At 50.1% G+C, this 23,395-nt stretch overlaps 1 protein-coding gene and 1 long non-coding RNA gene across 12 annotated transcripts in view; one reads left to right on the forward strand and one right to left on the reverse strand.

Moving 5' to 3' along the window:
• Adora1 (adenosine A1 receptor) overlaps nt 1-16,894 on the reverse strand; it is a 48,789-nt gene extending 31,895 nt beyond the window's left edge. The window contains exons 1-3 of one of the 11 annotated variants that reach the window (XM_031383097.1): nt 16,792-16,894; nt 14,760-14,839; nt 14,193-14,365 (exon numbers count right to left, since the gene is read on the reverse strand). In XM_031383097.1, coding sequence (XP_031238957.1) covers nt 14,193-14,230 — 38 coding nt within the window. In that variant the 5' untranslated portion in view covers nt 14,231-14,365; nt 14,760-14,839; nt 16,792-16,894. The other 10 variants (XM_031383088.1, XM_031383106.1, XM_031383095.1 and 7 more) reach the window with 10 other exon arrangements.
• LOC116099483 lies at nt 15,459-16,032 on the forward strand. The gene is made up of 2 exons (XR_004122268.1): nt 15,459-15,556; nt 15,734-16,032. It is a non-coding gene; the product is annotated as an uncharacterized LOC116099483 (long non-coding RNA).
• Nucleotides 16,895-23,395: the final 6,501 nt, after the last annotated feature.

The raw sequence follows: 23,395 nt of genomic DNA on the forward strand, positions 1-23,395 counted from the left end.
GCATGCCAGACATGGAAGATGCCCGAGTACATAAGCAGAGTGACCTGGAGCTCTTAGAGTTCATCGAGATCCCAGAGAGAAGTTTTAAAGAGAATCCTCGCTGGGCCTGAAGTCATATGGAAGGAGGCACACACACACATCCACTCTGAGCACCTAACAGACAAAGTGAACCAGGCTGGCAGGAGCGGGAGGTGGATTCCCCGAGTGAGGCTATTTTTGATGAAACTTAAAAGATGAATAATAACACAATCTTATACTGTCATAAGTGCCTTCAGAAAATAATTCTAGTTGACATGTAGAAATGTTTGTAATGTAATGTTAAGTGAAAAAAAATGGGACTTAAAACCATATATAGATATCTATATGCCATATGCAAAAATAATGTAGCTAAATATATATGCATGTGTGTGGAAATTTTTTCTGGAACAGCAAAATGTTAACAGTCGTTCTCTGTAGGTGGAAGAAGTACTGGGGAATTCGTCTGTCTTTATTCTTCTCTACATTCCTTGCAATCAGTATGGTGTTTTGATGCTCTCAAATAATAGGGTGCAGCCCCTAAGGTTCCATTCCAGGGCCCCTGGATGGATGGGCATCTCCATGAGGCACCTTAGTACAAATAGCTCCAGGCACACAAAGGCGTTTTGGAAGCAATCCCAATGTAGGGAAAGGGGGTGCTTCCGCCCTTACAATGAACTCAGACACCCCTGCAAGGAAAGTCACCTGTCTTGGTTCCACTGCATGTAGCAAGGTGCCCCAGCACAAACACGAAGCTCCCTCCCTCACATCCCACAGCCTGCCACTCATCCACTGACCCAAGCCACTGGAGCTGCATTCTCTTTTCCACGCAAGAAGAGTCTGATTTGGGAAGAGTGCAGAGTTCCCATCCCAGTGACCCCGAATGAGCCCGGGCCTCCCTGTCCCTTGGTTTCCTCTCCATGGCTTCCTTTGCCTGCTTTTTGGCCTCATGCACTCTTAGCCTATGACTAATGATGCATCCTTAGACAGAGCAGCTGGAGACACCCTGCTTCTTCTAGAAGCAGATGGAGACCCAAAGGAACTGTTCTGGGACACAGAGGTCACAGATGGCTGTTGGGAGTACATGAACCATTTTAATTATCAAATAAATAAATAAACGGGGCCCAGACCAGATCAGGGACTGCTAAATCAGTGGCCAAAAGCAAACACACCTTAATCTAGCAGATTTCTTTTTCCTCTCCAAGCTCAACCCTGCAAACCTAGCCTCCCAGACAAGCCTGCAGCTATGGACAGGGTTTTCAGGGACTCAACTGCCCACGAGACTGAAGAGGAGGGGGCGGGTGCTGAGTGTGAGCTGAGGCAGTGCACAAACACTCACCGGCAAAAGTAAGAGGTAACAAAGCAGGTGACAGCTTTGAAGAAATTGGGGACTCCGTCCTACAAGACAGCTGCTTAGATCCAAGCATGTGCACGAGGCTTACAGGTTAGAAACTTCTGTTAGTGGGCCTGGACTCTGATCCTGACCATTGGTTTGTCTAGGGGAATTATTGACTATTTCAAGCCTCTGACCTCAGTTGATCTGAAGAACTGTAGAATGAGGCCCTCAGTAAACCTCCACTACTGAGAGGCTACAAATGATCAATGGGATAAAATATACACAAAACATGGTTACCACGTGATCAATCACTAGGAGTGGAAAAACCCAACACAAAACCTGCCCTCGGTTCCCAAGACAGCGTTGGCAGGAACCAGAAGGAGGAAGAACCACAAGGGGTGAGAGCCAAAAGGAACCTCGGTGACCTTGAATCCAGCCATGTTTAAGGCAGAGAGAAAGGTTCATGAAGGTGGAAGAGCTTCCAAGGCTGCACAGTTAGCTGGTAATGTAGCAAGGTTTAAACTCAGGTCTAAGCCACAAACCCCTGCCACCATGCCAAACCCATAGCCAAGGACAGCCTTCGCACACAGAATCAGGGAGCACTCTGGCACAGACACCAAATCATGACAGTATCAAGATAACCCTGGGTGAAGAGGTAGGGAGAGGAATGGTGAAGAGTCCCTGGCACTGGAGGGAGGTGAATCGCTTCTCACTTACCCAGCATGGGTGGGTGGTGTGCAACACGTAAAGGACCACACATTATTGACAATCTACTATTTCAACTTCAAAAATAATGTAACTGAGTCACTCTGCATGAGGTGAATCCCTTTACTCTTGGCTTTCTGCTCAGTGGAAGGAAATAAAACCTGCGGTTGACTGACCAACCTATTCCTCTCTCTGAAATGGTGTACCTGACTCCTATATCCAGATGCCCAGACATACCTCACCAACACTCACAGGCATTATTCTCAGGGCCCAGGGCCACAGCAATCTTTGCCTAGAATATCAGGGCAGGGAGCCAGGTTCCTGAGGGCTCAAAAGCCTGGCATCCCATAGATTCCAGCTGCCCAGAAGGATACAGAGCATTCTGTACCTCCTGCAGGGTACCTGAGTGGTGACAGGCCTGGTCCAAGGTTGGCCAAGGAACCCTGTTTTGGAAACTAGGCTTTAACTTGAGAAAAAGCTCTTTTTCACTGGGGTTGGGGGGAAGCGCTCCCAGAGACAAGGCTGAGCAAATGGGGACAACTATGGGCAGGGCCCTGAAGATGAATGGAGGACAGATCTAGTCTGCAGCAAGAAGACAGAGACACTCCCCAAAAGCCTGCTTGAGACTCACCCATGTGACCTGGAAACCCAGAGTACCAAGGACTATATGTTGCTGCTGGGCATTGTGGGTAATTCACAGAGACAAGAGAAGATGTGGTCGCTGCTCAAGTTATTGCCTTTGAGGAACTGGCAGTCCACCAAGGAAGGGAAATCATGTGCATGTATAACTTAGCAGTTCTTTACACCTACTGTGCTGTGTGTGTGTCTATTTAAGAGCACACGTGTTTCGGTTGGGGAAATAGCGTGCCTGTCCAGCCTCAATTCAAGCCATTCATTAATAATGAAGCTAAACTTCTCAGTTACAGCCTGCATACAATAAATGTCAGGAATACTACTAATTGCTATATATATTTTTTCCAGGAACCCAAAGCAGCCATATTACTATGTCTGTCCCCTTTTATAGATGAAGAAATGAAAGTTTCAAGAGGTGAAGTAGGCGACTCTCCTAAGGTGACACAGCTAGGCATTCATAAGAGCATTCACGCCCAGGCCTACATTCAACTTGTGTCTCACCTCAACTCTTAGAGCCTTGACCCCACCACCACCCGCTTCAAAGCAGCATCAGCTGTCTCTGGGAGGAATGAGCCTGCAATTCCTAGTCGCCTGGATGTCCCAGGCGCACAGGGTAAGGAAGGCACATTCTGAAATCTGTGACCTCCGTGGCATCAGGACAGGGCCTTTAACTTGCCTTGGCACCCACTCAGCAGGCAGACTTTCTTGAGCGGCCTTCCTCTGTCTGCCCATCTGTGTGCATTCCTAATGTGGCCACGCCGTTGTAATGGTCAAGCACTGAGGCCCAGCCCATCTAATGGACTGAGACTAGCTTGACCGGTACAGGCCAGCAGCCCGGGTCTAATGGCAGCGTGAAAGGCCCTGGGAACAGAGCTTATGTGGCTTCTGGGTTGTTTCTTTTTCCCTGGTACAGCAGCAGCCTGTACCCCACCTTCCTTGGGAAACCTTGGTGGCCGAGAGGGAGGGAGGTTGAGGGATGATAGGAAGAGGCTGACAACAAGGCTCCAGGCCCAGGAATCAGAGGTTGGATCACACTCTCCACACCTGGCTCTGGGAGATCCCGTGAGCCTGCTTCCCCTCTTCCAGTTCCTGCCCCGCCTCCGTCACTGGACACAGGGAGGGAGCATGTGACATGAAAAGAGGCTGGGAAAAGTTAAACGTGCTTAAATGTGACCAAAGGGAGGACTCCGGGTGCCCGGGCCTGCCCAGGCACACTGCCAAGTGAGACCAGAGAGGCCCCATGTCCCAGATAGGGGAACTAGGAAGCTGCGCAGAATGGCAGGTGCTGAAGATGGCTAAAGCTCACCCTTAGAGAACCTACTGGTGACAAGAATTCAAAGAGGGGGAAACACACTCAAAAGAGTGTCCCAGCAGAGCCAGTTTCTGGCGGTGTGCCCAGGCACTTGCTGGCATTTGGTGACCCAGGCACTGCCTGGTGCCAAGATTATGACTTGGTAGGCCCTGGGCAGGGCTCCCCAAGGGAGACGGACCCCCCCCCCCCCCCCCCCACGACAGGGCTGTCACCATTAAGTTTCCCACCCAGGATGCCTAGAAACAGCAAATGCACTTCTGCAGACAACAGCCAGAACAGGAAGGGCAGCCACCAGCCTTCTCCCTGCCTGCAAGAAGAGATCCCCTCAGGGGGAGCTGGGCAGAGGCAACTAGCCCTGCTGGGCTCAGCAGGACAGCCTGGAGGGTGGAGCTGGCTGGTACAGAAACATTTGCTGAACAAGTGAGCTAAACAGTGCCTTCCGGAAGCCAACTTGGTCTGATCCAAGAAGCAGCAGCACCCCGGGTCCTGGTGTGCCACCCTCAGCATGTCCTGGTCTCTCTCCCGAAGCTCTTCTCTCCTCCTTTCCCAGACTCAGGGAACCCAGATCATTTCCAAGCCTACACTGACTGTCCCTTGGCCTCCTGGCCCTTCCAAATACTCCGATCCCGACTCCAGGCCAGACCTCACCTGCCCCCTCAGACTCTCTGGTTGTGGAGGCTTCAGCACTGAGATCACGGGCACGGTCAGGATGGTCATTCTCTGGACACACAGCCCCGTCCTGTTTCTCTAACTGCAGCTCTGCTGAGCATCCCCACACGGAGCCCAGGAGGACAGTCTGGGCCAGGATCCAAGTACCCAGAGAATACCTGGCTGACTAGGAGGCTCACACACTTTCATCTTCTCTAGCTCATCCCCCAAACCCCACAGAGGGTTTCACAGAGTACCTCAGGCTGCTGTGAACTCACCGGAGAGGGATCTTGACTCGGAGGTATCGATCCACAGCAATAGCAAGCAGAGCCAGGATGGAGCTCTGGGTGAGGATGAGGACAGGACAGGCCACCATGAGGCAGGTGTGGAAGTAGGTCTGTGGCCCAATGTTGATAAGGATAGCCAGTGGGATGACCAGGGCGCCAACCGCCACATCAGCTACCGCCAGGGATACGATGAAGCAGAAGGTGGCATCGCGAAGTGCCTGGTTCACCTTCACAGCCCAAATCACCAGTACATTTCCGGGCACAGAGACCAAGGCAATGAGCACCTCGATGCCAATGTAGGCAGCCTGGAAGGCCGAGATGGACGGCGGCATGGTGGGCAGGAGCTGGGCACATCAGCAGACAGGCGCCCCGGGGCGCGAGGCCAGCACCTGTGGTCAGGAAGCCTGCGGTGGGGATGCCAGCCTGGGAAGGAGGGGAACATAGGCAGCCCTACGAAGATGTGCCCCAGTAAACGGATGCAGTGCCTGCCCAGGCTGGCCAGGCACTCGGGCTCACTATCTGCTTAACCTCTGTCCCCTCCCCTTGTCCTTAGAGGTTCCATTCAGCAACTTAAAATAGCAGCTCTCACTCCACCACTGGCTTTTGTATCAGGTGTGAGGTGGCTCCCAGTACACTTACTCCACAAGGGTCCCCTGTGCATCCACAACGCCCACAGGTGTCCGCCGACCCGGAGGCAAGGAGCTCACCATCCTGCCTGCCAACCAGTAGGGGGTCCCAAAGGCGTTGCCCTAAGTTCCCCGGGCGGCTTTCCGGAGCCGCGCCGGGCAGGGCTGGGCTCTGGGCACCGCGCGCGCATCGGCTCATCGTTCTCCAGGCTCCCGCCGCTGCGCTCCCAGCCCGGCCTTTCAAGCAATCACATGGTGTGGCAGAGGCTCAGCCCCGGACGCGTTTAAAGAGGTAGTGCCCCTGTTTCGTACCTGGGACTGAATGGCAGGCGTGATTCTGAGGGACTAAGCCCAGGACCTGGCGGGTCCACGGGCTCCCATTCCCGGCGTGCGCACACGCCTACCCTGCGCCCACCCACCTGGGTCGCCGCCGGTGCCCGACTCTTAACAGTAACCTGGTCCCGCTCCAGCTCTGCCCAGAATCCTTGCCCATCGACTGCCCCAAGGGGGGCATCCCAGTCATTTCATCCACCCCTTTCCTGCACACTCGTGGTGCACGAATTGAGCCACAGACTTACCCAAGGTCACACCGAAGCTGGCAGAGCTTCTGGCCACCTGAACTGTCTAGCCAAGTATCCCCAGACCTCGAAACCTTGGGCAGTCGCTCCCTCAGAGGATGCCAGGGGAACCCAGGGCTAGCCAGTTAGGTCCAGGGGGTGGTAGCCAGCCGAGACTCCACTCTGGCGCCAGCGTCTTCGTCGCCCCCGGCGCGGGAGCTGAGTGACAATCGGGTTCCGCACACCGGGAGGGGGAGGGGGCGGGGGCGGCGGCGGCACCCGCGGGCCCCTCCCTCGTCGCCCTCCGTCTCCTCCCCTACCCCCTCCTCTAAACAAAGGAAGTGATTCAGTGTGAGAAAAGCTAGGAAAAACGTGAGCGTCTCGAATGGTGTGATGTATGGATCCGGCCTCGGGACAGGGACAGTACCGAGGTGCTGCCTCCCGTGTTCCCTTCCTCCCTCCCTCCCTTCTCAATGCGGCAGGCGGGCAGTCCAAGCCCTAATCACCTGCGGGACTCAAGAAGGCCCCTCTCTGATCCCACCACCACCACCCTTTGGCATCTGGGTCCCTCCCCTAATCTTAAACCTACTCTCTTCAGGAAAGCAGTCCCCGCATTGTCAGGAGCGCACAGGCTTCCCGCACACACGTTACTTTGCAGGCAGTCTCCTGAGTCATAGCCCTTTCTCATCCATCTTTCAGAGTGCTTTTTCAGGCTCTTCGTAATTTCCATTTTGCAGATGAGGATGCTGAGGCTCAAGAGAAATGGCCCAGCTTCTCAAGACCACCACTGTTCAGTGTCACACTACTAGGCTCCTCCGCCCCCACCCCCTTTCTGCCTCAGCACCTAAGACCACACAGTATCTAGTCCAATCCCTTGCGTTCCAGAAAAAGATTTAGGCTGGAGAATGAAAGGAACTTGCCAAAGACTAACGCCTTGAAGGACCAACACAGTGCCTTCCCCCACAGCACCCTCCCAGAGTGCCTCCAGCCCTCGCTTCATCACTTGCTTCCAGTTTCTGAAGGTGCTGGCTCTCACACACAGCCCCAAGCCTTCCCCTCTTGGTGTCTTATGGAGAGATCCCACCCTGAGAAACCCTGTTTGTGTGTTGGGCAAGGGCCTGCACTGCACAGCAGCTGGCTAAGTCAAGCTAGGAGAACCCTAGAAGCTATTGCCCTTTGGCTGGCTCGCAGGTGAGGAGAGAGGCTCTGCCCACAGGTGGGTGAGCTAGTTGCACTGGGATTTGCTGCAGAAGCACAGTAAGGAGCTGTTTCCTCCAGAACCTGGATGGCTGAGAGGCAAGGAGTGGGCTATTCGGGTTTTCTACAGAGGAAGCCCAATGTGGGGAAAGACAGCTTCCACCCTCAGACAACAGGGGACCCGTGAGTCTGATGACAAGACATCAGTTCTTCCATGACAGGCACCCTTCCTGCCTACCTTCCATTCGTCCCTACCAAACTGCCATCCTCCCCCTGCCCATGCCATGCCATGTGAGGCTGAGGTCTGCGTGGCATCCCTGTCTCTTGGCTCTTTCTTTCTTTGGCTCAGGGCCTTTAAGGCATAAAGCCTTTCTCTTAATTAATTTAAAAAAATTTTTTAAGACAAAGATTTGCTATGTAGCTCAGGCTGGCCTCAAATTCAGTCATTTTAGCTGTCTCTTCCCAATACAAGAATGATAGATACAGCCGGGCTGTGGTGCACACCTTTAATCCCAGCACTTGGGAGGCAAAGGCAGGTAGATTTCTGAGTTCAAGGCCAGCCTGGTCTACAGAGTGAGTTCCAGGACAGCCAGGGCTACATGAAGAAACCCTGTCTCGGAAAAAAAAAAAAGAAAGAAAAAAAGAATTATAGATACAATTCAGCACCATGCTAGGGAAAGTGAGTTTTTCATTGGCTGGCTGGCTGGTTGGTTGGTTGGTTGGTTGGTTTGGTACTGAGGAATGGAACTCAGGACCTCTTGCGTGCCAACTAAGCATTCTGCAGCTGTGTTATATCTGTGATCCTCTTTTAAGTTTTGATTTGCTTCTTGTCAGCCCTATGGCAAGCCCTGCTGGAGGCTAGCCAGTGGCCTCAGGGAGAGGAGGACACTGTGGCAGGACAGAGGCTGAGCAGGGGACTGAGCCAGGGACCGGAATGGACCCTGTGCTGAATGTGATGCCATAGATCCCTGACTAGATGACCCTCCTCCCATGGCCACTTGGCCCACCTCGAGTTTCCCTGCCTCCAGCAGAGCCGGGTCTCCTCATCTGGATGGCAGCTCCATCATGAAATAACACCTAGAAGGTATGGGAACTTTGTAAGCTGGCTGAAGGAGAGTTTGATCCTGAGTATTTATAAAAGGGCAAGCAAGAGGCCAATGAGGTGGGGGTGGAGTAAATGAGCTTGCTGCAGACAACCTGAGGTCAATCCTCAGGATCCCCCAATATGGAAGATGAGAAGCGTCTGTTAAGGGGTGTCTTCTGACCTCCATATGTGCACTGTGGCACTTCCACACACATAGGCATATGCACTAAATAAATAAAATGTAATAGACTCTTTAACAACAGCAACAACAAAAAAAAAGCAGGCAGTGCCAGGCCAATGGGGAGAAGGGGAGGGAAGGAGAGTCCAAAGTTCAAAATGCTGAAATCTGCCCCGTGCTGATAGTGGAGCTATGTTGGGACCAAATCCCACAGGTACCAGGCTCGAGTGCCCTTAAAGGTACCCAAGTGAAAAGCTGTTTAACTAAGCAGGTGACTCTCGGGCAAAATGACGTCACAGGAAGAGAGAAGGCCCCAAGGCCTGATCTTTGCCCAATTTCCTCTCGGCTCTGTCTTTTTCTTTCCAAGACCCCTGTCTCTGGTTTCTCTGCTGGTACCCTTAGCTCTCCACAGTGGGCCTGAGGAGTGTGGAAGAGAGGGCAGAGATGGAAACACACTGGAGTAGCCCTGTTCAGCAGTCCTGAGCCTTCTCCTTTCCAGAGCCTTCCACACTGGCCCCAAACTCCCCAGGAGCCTGCCCAATCCTTTTGAGCACCAATAAGGAGAGAATGGCTGGGTGTCAAGGTTTGGGTCTACTCCTAGAGAACAGAGGAAGTCTTAAGATTCTCCTCTGAAGCTAGGCATGACAGTACATGCCTGTTTTCTCAGCTCTAAGAAAGCTCAGGCAGGAGGTCAGGGAGTTCAAGACCAGCCTGGGTTATACCTTGAGTCTCTGACCAGCCTGGGCTATATGATGAGACACTGCCCCAACCAAAGTAAAAACCTCTGTTGTGTTTAGTTGTGAGCCTGGGGTTTAGTTCAATAGCAGAATGCTGTTCCATTCCTTGCACCAAAGAGAGAGAGAGAGAGAGAGAGAGAGAGAGAGAGAGAGAGAGAGAGAGAGAGAGAGAGAGAGACCTCTGTTTTCTTCCAGCAGGCAGACTATTTTGGTTCCTATGTTGTGGTTTTTAGCGTTATTCTGGGCACTGCATGCACAAGGAGACCTGGATAAGAACTGGAAGTCAGGACAGAGAGACTGCAGGTTAGCAGGAGGAATGAACCACCCCTTCCAGTTCTGTCCAGTGTGTCTTCCTGGAAGCTCCGTCTCTGTATTAGTTAGGGTTCTCTAGAGTCACAGAACTTAAAAGTGTAGCCTCTGTGTTTTTGGAATTTATTGATGACTTACAGTCTGTAGTCCAACTCCCAACAATGGTCGGCAGCAGCTGTGACTGGAAGTCCAAAGGTCTAGCAGTTGCTCAGTCCCACAATGCAAGCAGGCGAAGCCGAGGGCCTTCCTCCTTCCAATGTCCTTATATAGGTCTCCAGCAAAAGGTGTGGCCCAGATTAAAGGTGTGTGCCATCACACCTTTAATCCCAGATGACCTTGAACTCGTAGATCTTCCTATCTTAATCTTCTGGGATTCATAGCCACTATGCCTCAAGATCTCCATGCCAAGATTCAGGTTGGAAACTTGTATCTCTCAGCCTCCAGATTAGGACCCCAGGTGATTCTGGATTGTAGTTCGTTTCAGATAGAGTCAAGTTGACAACCAGGAATAGCCACTACAATCCCTTTCCCATCCCACACTGCTCTGCCTTTGCAGACCAGAAATGTAGGTCTCTTCCTCCTTCTCTCTCCTTTCCAGTTTCTTCTCCCAGGTCTGAAATTTCTGTAAAGGGGACACCCTGAGTCTATGGGAGCCTGTGTCTGTGTGGGATGGGAACATGGGCACGGGATACGTGGGCCATTTAGTTCTGCTCACGATACTTAGCAGCAAGTGTTTCTAAATCCTGGAGAAAGGAGCCGAGGCTCCTTTTTAACCCCATTGTTATCTTTCATTCACTCAGCTGGTTCTACTCAGCGACAGTTACGAAGCCCCTTCTATGTATCAGGGGGTAAGCCGAGATAAGAAGGCAGGGACCTCCAGAAGTTCACAGTCACAGACATGAGCACAAATGACCCCCATATGCAGTCCTCTCTGGGAGGACGAGGGCATGCTGCTGACCTCTGATCTCGGTCTTTCTCACATCTAGCTGAGCTTCTCAAGGCTGGGGGTGGGGAGGAAGGCCGCACCCTCTCATGTGGGGATCTAGAAACACTAAAGACACCTATGAACTGGCAGAAGAGCCTCAGAGTGAGGGAGGAGGACCTGGGGCTTATCGGGGGTCTGGGGAGCCATTTCTGCTTTAAGCAGAATTCTCTGCTTTACATATGGGTTGATTGGTTGATTGGTTGGTTGGTTGGTTGGTTGGTTGGTTATGTGACCTTTTTTGAACATAGATTGTATTGACCACATGAAAAAAAAAATTGGATATCTAAGCTTTACCCCAGTGCTTCCATGGATAAACTAGAGACATGAAACCCAGAAAGGGAGTAAACTTACCCAAACTTCCCTGTTAGGGCACAACTGAGGTCTGGGCAGGATCCAGGAGATGAAGTGAGCTCTGGACCCTATCTCCTAGGCTCTGGGCCCTATCTGCCAAGGTCCCAGGGGTCAGAGAGAGTCCTTGGCTTCCAACTCTCTCCATCTCCCAGGGAAGGGAGATAGAATGCAAACACGCTGGGGACCCATGTTGACAGCACACACAATAAAGGCCCCAAATGAACAGCAGTTTGGTACTCATGAAGATTTCCCCAAAGACAGCATCCCTGGGATGCTCACTACCTACCTAGGAGGTAACAAAGCTGGAGGCCCTCATCACAGACAGTGCAAGACTGAGCAAGGCTGAAGTGGAGCCATGGGCCTGACTCAGAGTGGAAGTTGGGCCACTGAGGTGTTCTGGGTTCAGGAGAAGCTGAGATCTCCCTGAAGGAGAACCTCTCAGCAGACCACCTATCCCTTCATTTACTCAGCCGTATTTCCCGAAGCCCACTATGAAAATGCTGTGTGTAGTACTGCACCTGCGCAGAGTCTACAAGATCTCCAAGGTCGTATGTTCTAGGTTTCACAGACTAAGCAGAGGGCTTGCTGAGGAGGTGCTGGCCGCAAAGTTTCCAAAGGAAGCTGAGCCAGTGCTTGAGGTGGGCCAGGATGCTCTGTGTTTGTGGATAAGGACAGGTGGCCTGGAAGAGCCTTTATGGATTACCCAAGCAAGGGGGCAGGGGTACAAAGTGTTTGCTGTATCTTGGGTGAGATGAGGGGCTCTATGGGGCCCCAACCTTGAGTCTGGATAGCACAGTGACAGTAAGCAAGCCTCCAGGGTAAGTCACTGATAGTACCAGAGGTCTCAATTCCATCTTTAGCATGGTGAGTGCAACATTTGCACATGTTTCCTAAGCCCAGTTCTCTTATCCAGGAGGATAAACAGCAGCCCCATCTCTCTCGTTATATGAGAATGCGTCTCAGGATGCATCCTCAATCCATCATACCACTTCTTTGTTGGTACTTGAAAGCTCTCAAGGATTCTGAACAGGGGATTGAGGATCTGGAAAGTGCTATTTTATTTCTTGTGGTGCTGGGTACTGAACAGGGGCCTGGGAATGTTAGGCAAACACTGGGTTACTGAGCTTCAACCTAACCTGAGACGACCCCGAAGGGCCTGGAGGAGAGGTGGTAGAGGCCGTAGGTCTGTCAGCAGCCGTAATGCCTTTGCTCAAAGATGTTAAGAAGCTGAAACGTAAAGGGAAGCAGAAGGAACAGAGAAGAACAGATGTTACATGGGAGGCACCCTGGGCTCAGTGGCTGGCCACGTGCAGCAACCAAGGGAAAGTCAAGAGGTAAAGATGAGTCCAGGGGAGACACTGATGGCTGATGAAGGAGACCCTGGCAGTGGAGACCCGGGCTAAGTCAAGTGTGATGTGGCCCTGACAGGGTTTCTATAGGCCTCTGGAAAGACCCAGAGCATGAATACGGATCTGTTCATCTGTCCCGGTCAGAAAAGAGACCTCTCGGAACAAGAGTTCCCCTGGGGGAAACCGGATTACTCAAGGGAAGGGAGCGAGGAAGCTGGGCCGTATATTCCCCCCACAGACACACACACACACAGGAGGAAATCAGGAGAGAAACCTGCCAGAAGGGAAGAGACACTTCAGGAAGAGGCGTGCTGAGTGGCCTCAGGAAGGGAAGCCGTCATATTATGTGGCAGAAAGGGAAAGGAGACCTGGAGGAATCCTGGTAGGAGGGAGGGAGTGTATGAGGATCTCTGCTGGGCTAAAGCTGTGGCAGGTAGCTCATGGTGGCAGTCGTGGGTGCAACCTCTTTGAGGGAGATTGGCAGGGGAAAGAACAAAAGATGGATGGTGAACTGCAGGAGAAGGAGGTCACAAAGAGGTTGGTTTTAGCTGGGGGAAGATCTGAGCATGCTCACAGCTCCAGTGAAGAAGGCAGTGGCAAGAAGAGATGAATCAGAAGAAGAGACGCTGGGCATAGGCCAGGCTCTCCACACTACCTCTGCAAACCCATGGGGACCTAAGCAGCAGATTCTGACAGCTGGCTGGACTCGGCACTGTGCCGGGCATTCTACCTGCTCACAGACCTGGAAATCCCTGGCTTTCTCGCATCCCCTAGGCCTCTGGTCCTCTGTTGAGTGTTTCCAGGATGCTCCCAGGCCTTTGCCTCAAGCACAAGTGAAATGTTGCCAACAACATTTCACATCAATAAAAACTTGGTCTTGCCCTGCACTAGCTCCTCCCCCTCCTCTGGTGGCCATAGCCCAGCCTGCACCACAATCCTGCTCACCAGGCGCCAGTCATGGGTTTCTTGGCTTCCCTGACTCTCTCTGTACCCAGAGAGGTCCTTCTGGAAGACCCACTTGCCACCCTCCACCCATCAAAAGACAACAGACTGGCCCCACCACTGTCAGACAAATGCCACCCCGGATAGCCCACTGAATCCTAAACAGCACAGCTTCCTGGACTCCACACCACCTGCAAGAAGTCAGGAAGAAATGATATCTGCTTCCCCTCCCCTTTACTGGGTGGAAGGGGAAATCAAGGCAGGGAGGGATTATGTGAATTCTGTCAGAGGCTAGGCAGGCTGGCTTCCTAATTTCTCAGTGCCTCCCTCCTTCCCTACCCATCCATCGCTAAGAGGAGGCACTCCAGCATATCCTGTGTGCTTCATCGTGGAGAGCGGGCCCTCAAAATGTGGAAGGAGGAAGACAGGCTAAGGTTTTTCACAGCAATGATACTCAAAATAGCTTCAGAGCAGAAACAAGCCAAATGTTCACCAACTAGAGTTACCAGAATACATTCAGGACATCCAGTTTAAAAAATGTTAACAGCTTTATTGGGAAAGGGTTTATGGAGTATAAAGTTCACTCATTTAAAGTGTACAGGCCGTGATTCTGAGACGGTAGTTACGGAATTGTGCAACCATCAGCACCGTTTCTGTCTAGAACATTTTCATCATCTCCCTCCCAAAACCCTTGTGCCCGTTAGCAACTACTCCCCTCCCCCAGCCCCAGATAACACAAATCTTTTGGGGGACAGGATTGAGAAAGATTCTCACTGTATAACCCAGGCTAGCCTCAAGCTTGTGGTTCCCTCTCTTCAACTCTCATGAACTGCTAAGATTAAAGGGCTGGACACCATGTCCAGTGACAAACTGTTCCTTCTATAGATTTGCCTGTTGTGGATACTCATCAATGGTCCTCTGTAACAGCTTCCTTCAAATACCTTAATGTTTCAAGGTTCATCTGAGTTGTAGCTTGCATCAGTTCTCAACTTCTCTTCTTCCTCTTCCTCTTCCTCCTCCTTCTCTTATTCCTTCTGCCCCTCCTCCTCCTTCAGTTATTTGGAGGTCAGATGGATAACTTCCAGGAGTCGGCTCTCTCCTTCCGCCACGGGTTCTGAGGATATAACTCAGGGTCATCAGGCTTGCACGTGAAACTCTTGCCCACTAGGCCATCTCACTAGTTCAATGCTTAGTTTCAATGGCTGAAGATTTCATTTCATGGACAGTTCACATTTTGATTACCCCATCTTCAGTTCACACACACACACACACACACACACACACACACACACACACCACAGCTCAGGGGACCGAAAAGCAGTAGTAGCCCTGAGCACAGCCACCTTACAGTGGTGCCTTAGCATGGTGCCATGTGTACCAGTCTGAGGCACGAAAGCGACACTGAAGCCAGCAAAGCTTTCATCCTGTCAAGCAGAGCGTCAACTGGGGGGGGAGCGCCGTTTGCTCAGCTGGGGGGCCGGGGGCTGTGAGCCTGTCAGAAGGCCTACCTCACACATTTTCATAGACTGTGTTCCTCTCCAGCAGGCATGGAAGTCAGGCGTGCAGACACTGTGTCTGCTTCCTCACTCTGTGGAGTGCAAGCAAACCGGTCACACAGGCTCATTCCCTCTGCCTAGCCTGGCTTCCATTCCCTAATCTTTAGCACAACTCTAAATGCCATTCTACAGACACTCCCCTCAAATCCACCTCACCTCAGCCCTGAACCCGGAAGGAATTCGAACCCTGAGCAGGGCCACTTGCCTAAGGCAAAGGAAGAGAGATGACCTAAGAGAGACGTCCTGTGGCCGGGCAGACCATCAGTCCCCTCTATGGACCCACAGACCAGAAATTAACTCCTATTCCTAAAAGCCAGTCACTCGACCTGGTCGCTCATGCTGGGGACACAGGGGTCTTTCAATGGCTAGACGTCTTCATTTTTCCCCTCCCCAGTACCCAGGGTGTCACCCATGGCAAAGAAAACCCTTTACCACTGAGCTGTTTTGCTCACCCCAAAGTTGGTTGACCTCACACAGGACCGGCGCCTGGAGCACAGTTTGCGGCAGACGGTCCAGAATGAGATTCTACAAGACATCGGGACCACGTTATCTTTGGGGGCTCTTTTGCCCCTCGTGGCATCGCAGGTGACGTGACAATGATCCTTCTCCCTTTTTGCAGCCTACAGAGGCTGAGGGAGGGCAGAGAGGCTACGAATCGCCATTCAGCATCCTTGTCTGGAGCTCGGGGTCCCCCTGCTGGCGTACTGGAGCCTGGGCGGGGCTTTGAGCCGAAGGGCGGACACTCTCAGGTGACAACTATGTGGAATGTTAGGATGAGACCACGCAGCTGCTGGAACTCAGCTGGAAGGCCCAGGGGACCAGCCCTAGGAATGTCCAGCAAATATGCCACCCTGATGGCGACTTTGGTCTCCTGGTGCCCAGTCCAAATCCTTTGTTACCAGTCCCGCTGCTTCTTATGTTTTCAGACAAAATCTCCTGAACATGCCCAAAGAGCGTGTGCTGGGAGCCCTCCCTGCCCTTGGGAGCTCTCCAGAGATAGGGTTCCCAGCACCGTCTGCTTCCTGCCAGTCGTTCAGCGCAGACCTTCCACCTCCAGTACTTCTGGGAACACCACGCATCTGGGCACAGAACCCTAGGTCATCCAATTCTCCTCAAAGTCTGTAAGCTTGGCCTCTGGGGCCTAGTAAATTTGGCTCAGACATTCCTACAGGAAATGTGAGCAAGAAGCCTCCGTTTTGCAGTCTATAAAATGCAAACTGTAGAATTTTCTGAGTGAGCAGCTGGGAGGATTTGGTGGTATTGGGAAGCTGGTCGCGCTTGAGCATTTGACACACATCCCCTAAGCACTGATGTTTGCACAGCTCTTTGACCCTTCCCACCCTAACATGTAACTAACGAGAAACCGAGTGACTGATGGCAGGTAGGAGTTGTCCACAGAGGAGTAAGGCACGGCCCTGCCACGTGTTTGAGATTTTCCCAACCTAGCCACCTCCTTGCTCTTCCACCCAGTCTACAGCGGGGAGGAGTGGCAGCTGCTTCCCTCGGCTGCCCAGTCTCTGACCCAGCCAAAGGCCTGGCACAGCTGCTGGGGTGGCCCAAATGCTACACAAAGGACAGCTGGGGCTAACGGAGGACAAAGATGGGCACTCCGCCTGTTCAATATGTTCCCTCACCCTGCAGCCCCCTAGACCTTTCCTAGCAGCCTGGGACCTCTGACCTCACTCTTGCCACAGCTGTGGGGGGAGGGCCTGTCCTCTTGCCCCCCCCCATCTCTGCTCTCTGGGCCTCCACCCCCACCCTTTCCCCTGTTCCCTCTGTCGCCCACATGCTGCCCAGCTGTCCCTGCCCCTGTGCTGGGCACTCCGCCCACCTGCAGCCCTCATGAATCGCCAGCGTTCACACTCTGACCCCTCAGCCTCCACCTGTTCCCCTCGGTCTGGGCAGCAGGGCTGCGTGGCCCCATCTGTTGCCCTCCGTCTAGGACTCAGGGAAAAGACTCCATTGCAAAGCTGCCAGCTCCCACCTGCCTAGGGTAAGGTAGGAAGGGTCTGCTGAGGGACAGGATCCAATCCAGGAACTTCACCTTCTTTCTTCTCTGCCCAGGCCACCAACGCTGTTCCAAACAACCTAGAGCCTTCCCACCTGAAGAAAGCAAATAGTCCACTCACTCCAGAGGGCCTTGGCATCTTCAAACACATTCTAATCTCATTTCTGTGGCAAGGCCCTTATCAATGTACAGTGGCAAACAGAGAAATGAGGCGGTGGGAAATTGCATGTATATGCATGTGTGTGTGTGTGTGTGTGTGTGAGAGAGAGAGAGAGAGAAAGAGAGAGAGAGAGAGAGGGAAAGAGAGAGAGAAAGAGAGACTAAGTCATCTCTCTGCCAAGAACATGTTAAAACAAATTCTTCCTGTTTTTTCTTTCTTTCTTTTTCTTTTTCTTTCTTTTCTTTTTCCATTTTTTTTTTTTGAAACAGGTACTTACATTGCCCAGGCTGACCTTGAACTCCTGATTGTCTCTCAGCCTCCCAAGTGCTGGGATTACAGGTATATACCACCAGTCCTGGCCTGAATATGGTTTTGGTTTTCTTTTCTTTTTCTTTTTTTTTTTTTTTTTTTTAGTTAAGACAGTGAAGCCACTACAGTTCAGCTCAAATTCTCTTAGCAATCCCCTACCCAGACCCCTCTGAGCACAGAGGGCCACTGTGGATGCCCTGGGGTACAGTTGGACTATATTTTGTACAACTCACATGCATAGGTTATGTACACATGTATATTATGGCACTCGCAGTCTGGTGCAGGTATTGGTTTTTATTGTTCTTAAGTAAGCTGTAACCTATAAGTATTCTGCAAATGAGTTTGTTGTAAAAAGTAAACAAACAAACAAAACCAAACAACAACCAAACCCTACCTGGGCCAGTAAGATGGCTCAGTGGATAAAATCAACTGCTGCCAAGCCGGACAGCCTGCGTTCAATTCTCATGCCCTGCATGGTGGAAAGAGAATCGACTCCTGAAAGTGATCCTCTGACCTCCACAAGAGCACATGTGAGTGCACTTGCATGTACACACACACACACACACACACACACACACACACACGTAACTGTAACTTTTATTTGCCTGCTGTAATTGTCATCTCTGAGGCTTGCTGCCTCACTCTGCTAACCAAGGCCCAGTCCTAAAAGCTTCTAGCTTCTGCATAATTGTATCTAGGCCTAGAACGTTTTCAGCCTCTGAGACTTACTGCTGAATAAGCTTACCCTTCCTAGTTCTTTCTGAGCTCCAACTGGCTGATTCAACTCAGCTATTCTGGCTCAAACTCCTCTCCCAGATGACTTATTCAATCTGGCCTTTCTCTCAGCCTCTCAATGGCTCTTCTTGGCCTCAAGCTAACTTTAGCAATCTGTTCTACGTTCTCATTCTCTGGTTTGTTCTGTCTTCACCTTCTTCTAGCTTGTTCTCTCTTCAGTCTGTCTCTGTACAACTCTCCCAGTAACCCTGCCTCCTTCTTCCTCTGAGCTGCTCTACTCCCCCTCTCAACTCTACTGCACTGCTCTCTGCAAACTCTACTGTATTCCTGTACTGCACTCTCTTCTTCCTTCCTGTCTGTCTCTCCCTTAAGTAGCTTCCCTTTCCTCTCTCTTCTCGTGAGAATCGGGCATAGCCTAATCTGTCAAATCTTTGTCACTTTGTCTGCCATTCAATTAGACATCACTTTCAAACATAGGGGCTTCCTTCTACAAACTAATTTTACCTTCATTGTTTTGGATTCACAGTGAGTACTAAGGGTGCATCTCTGTATTCCAGCCAGAGGGATTTAAGGTGTATGCTAAGGGCTGAGCCACACCCTAAATAGAAACAGGTACAAATATCCCTTAGCTCAACGCACACATGCATGCATACACAATCACGCATGCACATGCACACACACCAAACAAATAAATGAATGTAAAAACCAATTTTAAAAGTCTATCTGCCTACATCAGTGCATGCAGATCTGCAGTCTCTTCAAATTCCACATCCTCTCCCAGCACTGAGAATGGCACTGGGCAGCATTTTGTTAGCATCTCCTACTAACAGCCATTTACCCCATCCCTTGTGTCTCTGTATCAAGACCAAGCTGTCTACAACCTAGTCCTTCCCGGTCCTACCTGGCCCGGTGTTCCTAATCCCTGAGAAGAAAAGGGGTTGCCATTTACCCTGTTTCAGAATCACAAACATCCTTAGAGCATTTTAAAAATAAAATTTTTAGTCACTTTCTTCCAAAATCTTGTAGCCTAGTGAGATGATTCCTCTTTCCACACAGAAGGGGACAGAGAGATTTGAGGAAAGAAAAGGGGGTGAGGGTGAGAAAGTAAAGAGGAAGAAGAAAAAAAGGAAGTAGAAAATATGCTTCATAAACTGGGCATGGTGGTGTAGACCTTTAATCACAGTACTTAGGAGGCAGAGACAGGCAGATCTCTGTGAGTTTGTTAGAGACCAACCTGGTCTACAAAGTGAGACCCTAACTCAAAAACAAAACAAAAAACAAATGAACAAACAAGAACAAAAGACAAAGAAGAGGAGGAGGAAGAAAGGGAGGAGAAGGAGGAGAAGAAAGATGAGGAGGAGGAGGAGAAAAGGGAGGAGGAGAAGGAGGAGGAAGAGAGAGGAGGAGGAGAAAATGGAGGAGGAGGAGGAGGAGAAAGAGGAGGAGCAGCTTCATTATCCCAGCACTGTCTGCCAGAAAGGAAACAGTTAAGTGAAACTTGGTGTCTCCACTCAGTGGAATATTATGGGATCATTAAAGTGATCATTGTGAAGACTGCAGGAGCATGGAAAATGTCTCTATATTAAATTTTAAGACAGACTACGAAATTAAAATTCTGTTATGGCTACAAGTATGCAATAGGCTGTATGTATACAAAGATGGGAGGGACAAAAATGGGAGGGGCAAATGGAGCCAGACTGGTTAGGTTCCTTGGTAGAATCCCTGGTGCACGGATACTGTTGCTTACTACACATAGTCAACTGCTACAATCTGTCCCTGTAACAGATGGCTAATATTTAAGTGAAATAGCAGTGGAAAGAAGAGAAGGGAAGGGAAGTGAGTAGAGGGTAGAGCAGGTTAGTGTTATGTCAACTTGATACAAGGCATAGTCATCAGAGAGGAAAGAGCATCAGTTGAGAAAATGTTACCTTAAAACTGAGCTATATGCAAACCTGTAGGGCATTTTCATAGTGATTGATGGTGAGATGCTATCCACTACAGGTGGTGCCACTCCTGGGCCAGTGTCTTGCGTTCTATAAGAAAGCAGGCTGATCAAGCCATGGGGAACAAGCCTATAAGCAGCACCCCTCCATAGCCTCTGCATCAGCTCCTACCTCCAGGTTCCTGCCTTGTGTGACTTTCTGCCCTGACTTCCTTTGATGATGAACAGTGATGGTGGAAGTATTAAGCCAAATGAACCCTTTCCTCCCCAAGTAACTTTGATCATGGTGTTTTGTCACAGCAATAGCAACCCTAACTAGGACGGGGGAGAAAAAGAAGAAGAGCGGAGAGGGAAGAAAAATGGGAAAGGGAGACTACAGTAGAAGCCGAGTGTGGAGTTTAGACTATAGAACTATGACAGCCAATGTCATGTAGATGCTTCTTTCCTTCAGAATAATAAAGTTTTCACTGTGCACAGAAGCATGCAACCATCTCTGGCCCTCTCTGACTATCCCTTCTAGTTCTACCTGAAGTTTACCAGGGAGCCAAGAATATCACACATAGCAGTCTAGTGGAGTGGAGAGGGGCAGAAGCCTAAACCTATGTACAAATTATTACAGTTACTGGAAAAGAGTGAAATAATATAGAAGCTATAGAAAAGGTTCTCAGAGTAAGGACATTTAATGTGACACTGAAAGGATGAGCAGAAGATTTCCAGGCGGGGCATTCTAGGTAGACTGCTCATGTGTAAAGGCACTGGGGTCTAAACATGCCAGCACCATATACCTTACTGTTGAATACAGTTAGACCCAGGAGAAACAGAGGCAGGACAAAAGCCTTGAATTTATTCACAAGGCAAAGAAAAGCATCACAGAACTAAATCAGAATAAGAGCACACTTGATTTGTCAGAGAGAAAGGAGGCAGAGAGAACATCCCTGGGTTGGTGAGAGAATTCAGAAAGATGCTAAGACTGGTGACCTGAGTTTAATCCCCAGGACCTAATGGTAGAAGGAGAGAGGTGACTCCTGTAAGTCCTCTGGCCACACACATATACACACACATGAATATAACATACACATACATGCATGCATATGACACACACATACACACAGACACGCACAGTGCACATGCATATACCACACACATACATGCATATAACACACATGAATGCATATTATACACATACATACATATAACACACACATGCATGAGTATAGCACACATGCATGCATATAACACACACACATGCATGCATATAACACACACATGCATATAACACATACATGCATGTAACACACAATGTAATTTTTAAAATATTATAGTGTTTTGAATGAGAATGTTCCCCCATAGGATCATGTATTTGAGGCACTGGAGAGAGTAGGCAGAAGCAGAGAGAAACATCCATTAGGAAGTGAAAAGGACCACTGCCTTAGCCTGGAACAGTCAACAAAGTGGGAATTACTTCCTGAAATCTTTGGGTAGAAATGCTAGCATTTTTTGCATCATTCAGTGAATGCTTTTGGAGGGTCTGAAGTTAAGGGGCAGCCTATGAGGGGAAGAGAGACAGAGAGACAGACCCTTACAGATCAGCATGGAAGCCACAGATCAATATTGTCAGCCGATATGTCCACCACAGACAGATGATGGCTGTGTGAGGTATTGAGGCAAGCCTAGTATGGCCTCATGCTTTGAGGGGACTGGGCAGGGACTCGGTGACAGAGCAGCTGTCAATTGAGTGGAACCAAGAGACAAGGAGCTATCTGGAGGCAAAGATCATTTTTACTTGGACTTCTGTCTCCCTGTCCTAGAGCAACGTGTGACTTAAGAAGCCTGTGGTCCTCCCTATGAGTGACTTACATGGGAAGTCCCCAGAACACTACCTACCACAGAGTGTCCAAAGGGGAAAAAAAACAGCACAGAAATTTAAAACAGGATTCATGTTCATCAGTACCTTTCCCCATCTCTCCATGACCACATGCTCCCTGCCCCTGAAAAGCCTTCCAAAAGGAGGTTTTTGATAAAGCTAGAATTCAGTTTATCTTAAAACTACTAGCATGGTTATAAATATACAAAGGCCAAGCTCCCTGCAGTAAGATGAAGGCCAGCAGTGAACAGAAGAATCAGAAGCTGAAGGGTCTCAGTGGTCCATCCCTAGGGAAAGATGTCTATGTGGCAATTGAAGAGCATGTTCTACAGTCTGGCAAGTCATATCCCTTGCGCAATGCTCCTGAGGAAGTTGCCAAAATTATGAGGGTTTTTGTTCTTGCGTGCGGTGCTCTGAATGAGAATGTCCCCCATACCCTCGGGTATTTGAACATTTGATCCCTAGTTGGTGGCACTGTTGGGGAAGGTTTAGGGGGTATGGCTTGTGGGAGGAAGTAAAAGGGAGAGGAAGCTACTTCGAGAGTTCAAAGGTTTCTCATTCCTAGTTCTCTCTCTCTCTCTCTCTCTCTCTCTCTCTCTCTCTCTCTCTCTCTCTGCATTTTGCTTGTGGTTTGAAGATGTAAGCTCTCAGCCTCCTGCTCCAGCTGCCATGCCTCCTGCCCATCTCCATGCTGTCACCACCATGGTGGAACGAGAAACCAAAAAAAAAAAAAAAAACAAAACAAAACTTCTTTTTCTACAACTTGCCTTGCTCTTGGTGTTTTGCCACAGTAACAGAAAAAAAACAACTAAAGCATCATGCTTCAACTCTGAGTTAATGGGTACTTGGGGGTGGGGGGGAGGATGAGGTTGGGGATGGAGACATTGTTTATGTTGCTGGTATTGGGTGGTGAACTCATGGAAACTTACTAGAAAGATTTACTGAGCCTCTACAGAGAAGGGTGCAGGGGATTAAAAGGCTTTCAGGCACCCAGCTCTGCAGGCCGCAGGTTTTAGGGCTATTCAAGTGTAAACACTCAAATCCTGTTTGACACATTGCCATTGCTGATGCCCACATTTAATTTGTGGCTGGCCCCTGGAACCAGTCTTGTTTGTCACTGCAGGACTGTCCCCAGCTGTAAGGAAATGTAGCACCATTTAATGAGCACAAAGTCACACAACGGGAAGGGGCCTCTGATTTGACAAGTGTGAATTTGCTTCAGGCCTTTTTTTTTTTTAAGAATATAAAATTATTCTTTGACAATTTCATACATGGTAAAATGTAACTTGAACATACCCACCCCCCAATACCACCCCTCCCTCCCCCAGGTTCTCTCCCAACACCTCTCTTCCCATCTCCAAGCCCTCTCTTCCTTTTTTTTTAATAACCTACTAAATTCAACTAGTGCTGCCTGCATGCACGTAGTGTGGGCACCATAACAGCGGCCACATCTCCAAAGACACAGGACACTCCCTCCATCCTCAGGAGCTATCAATTGCAAATAGCTCCTCAGCTAGGTGCGAGGCTTCTCCACCGTCCATAACTGGGATGCGGGATGTTCACTGATTTA

Source organism: Mastomys coucha, unplaced genomic scaffold, assembly GCF_008632895.1.
Source record: "Mastomys coucha isolate ucsf_1 unplaced genomic scaffold, UCSF_Mcou_1 pScaffold1, whole genome shotgun sequence".
Classification (NCBI taxonomy): Eukaryota; Metazoa; Chordata; class Mammalia; order Rodentia; family Muridae; genus Mastomys; species Mastomys coucha.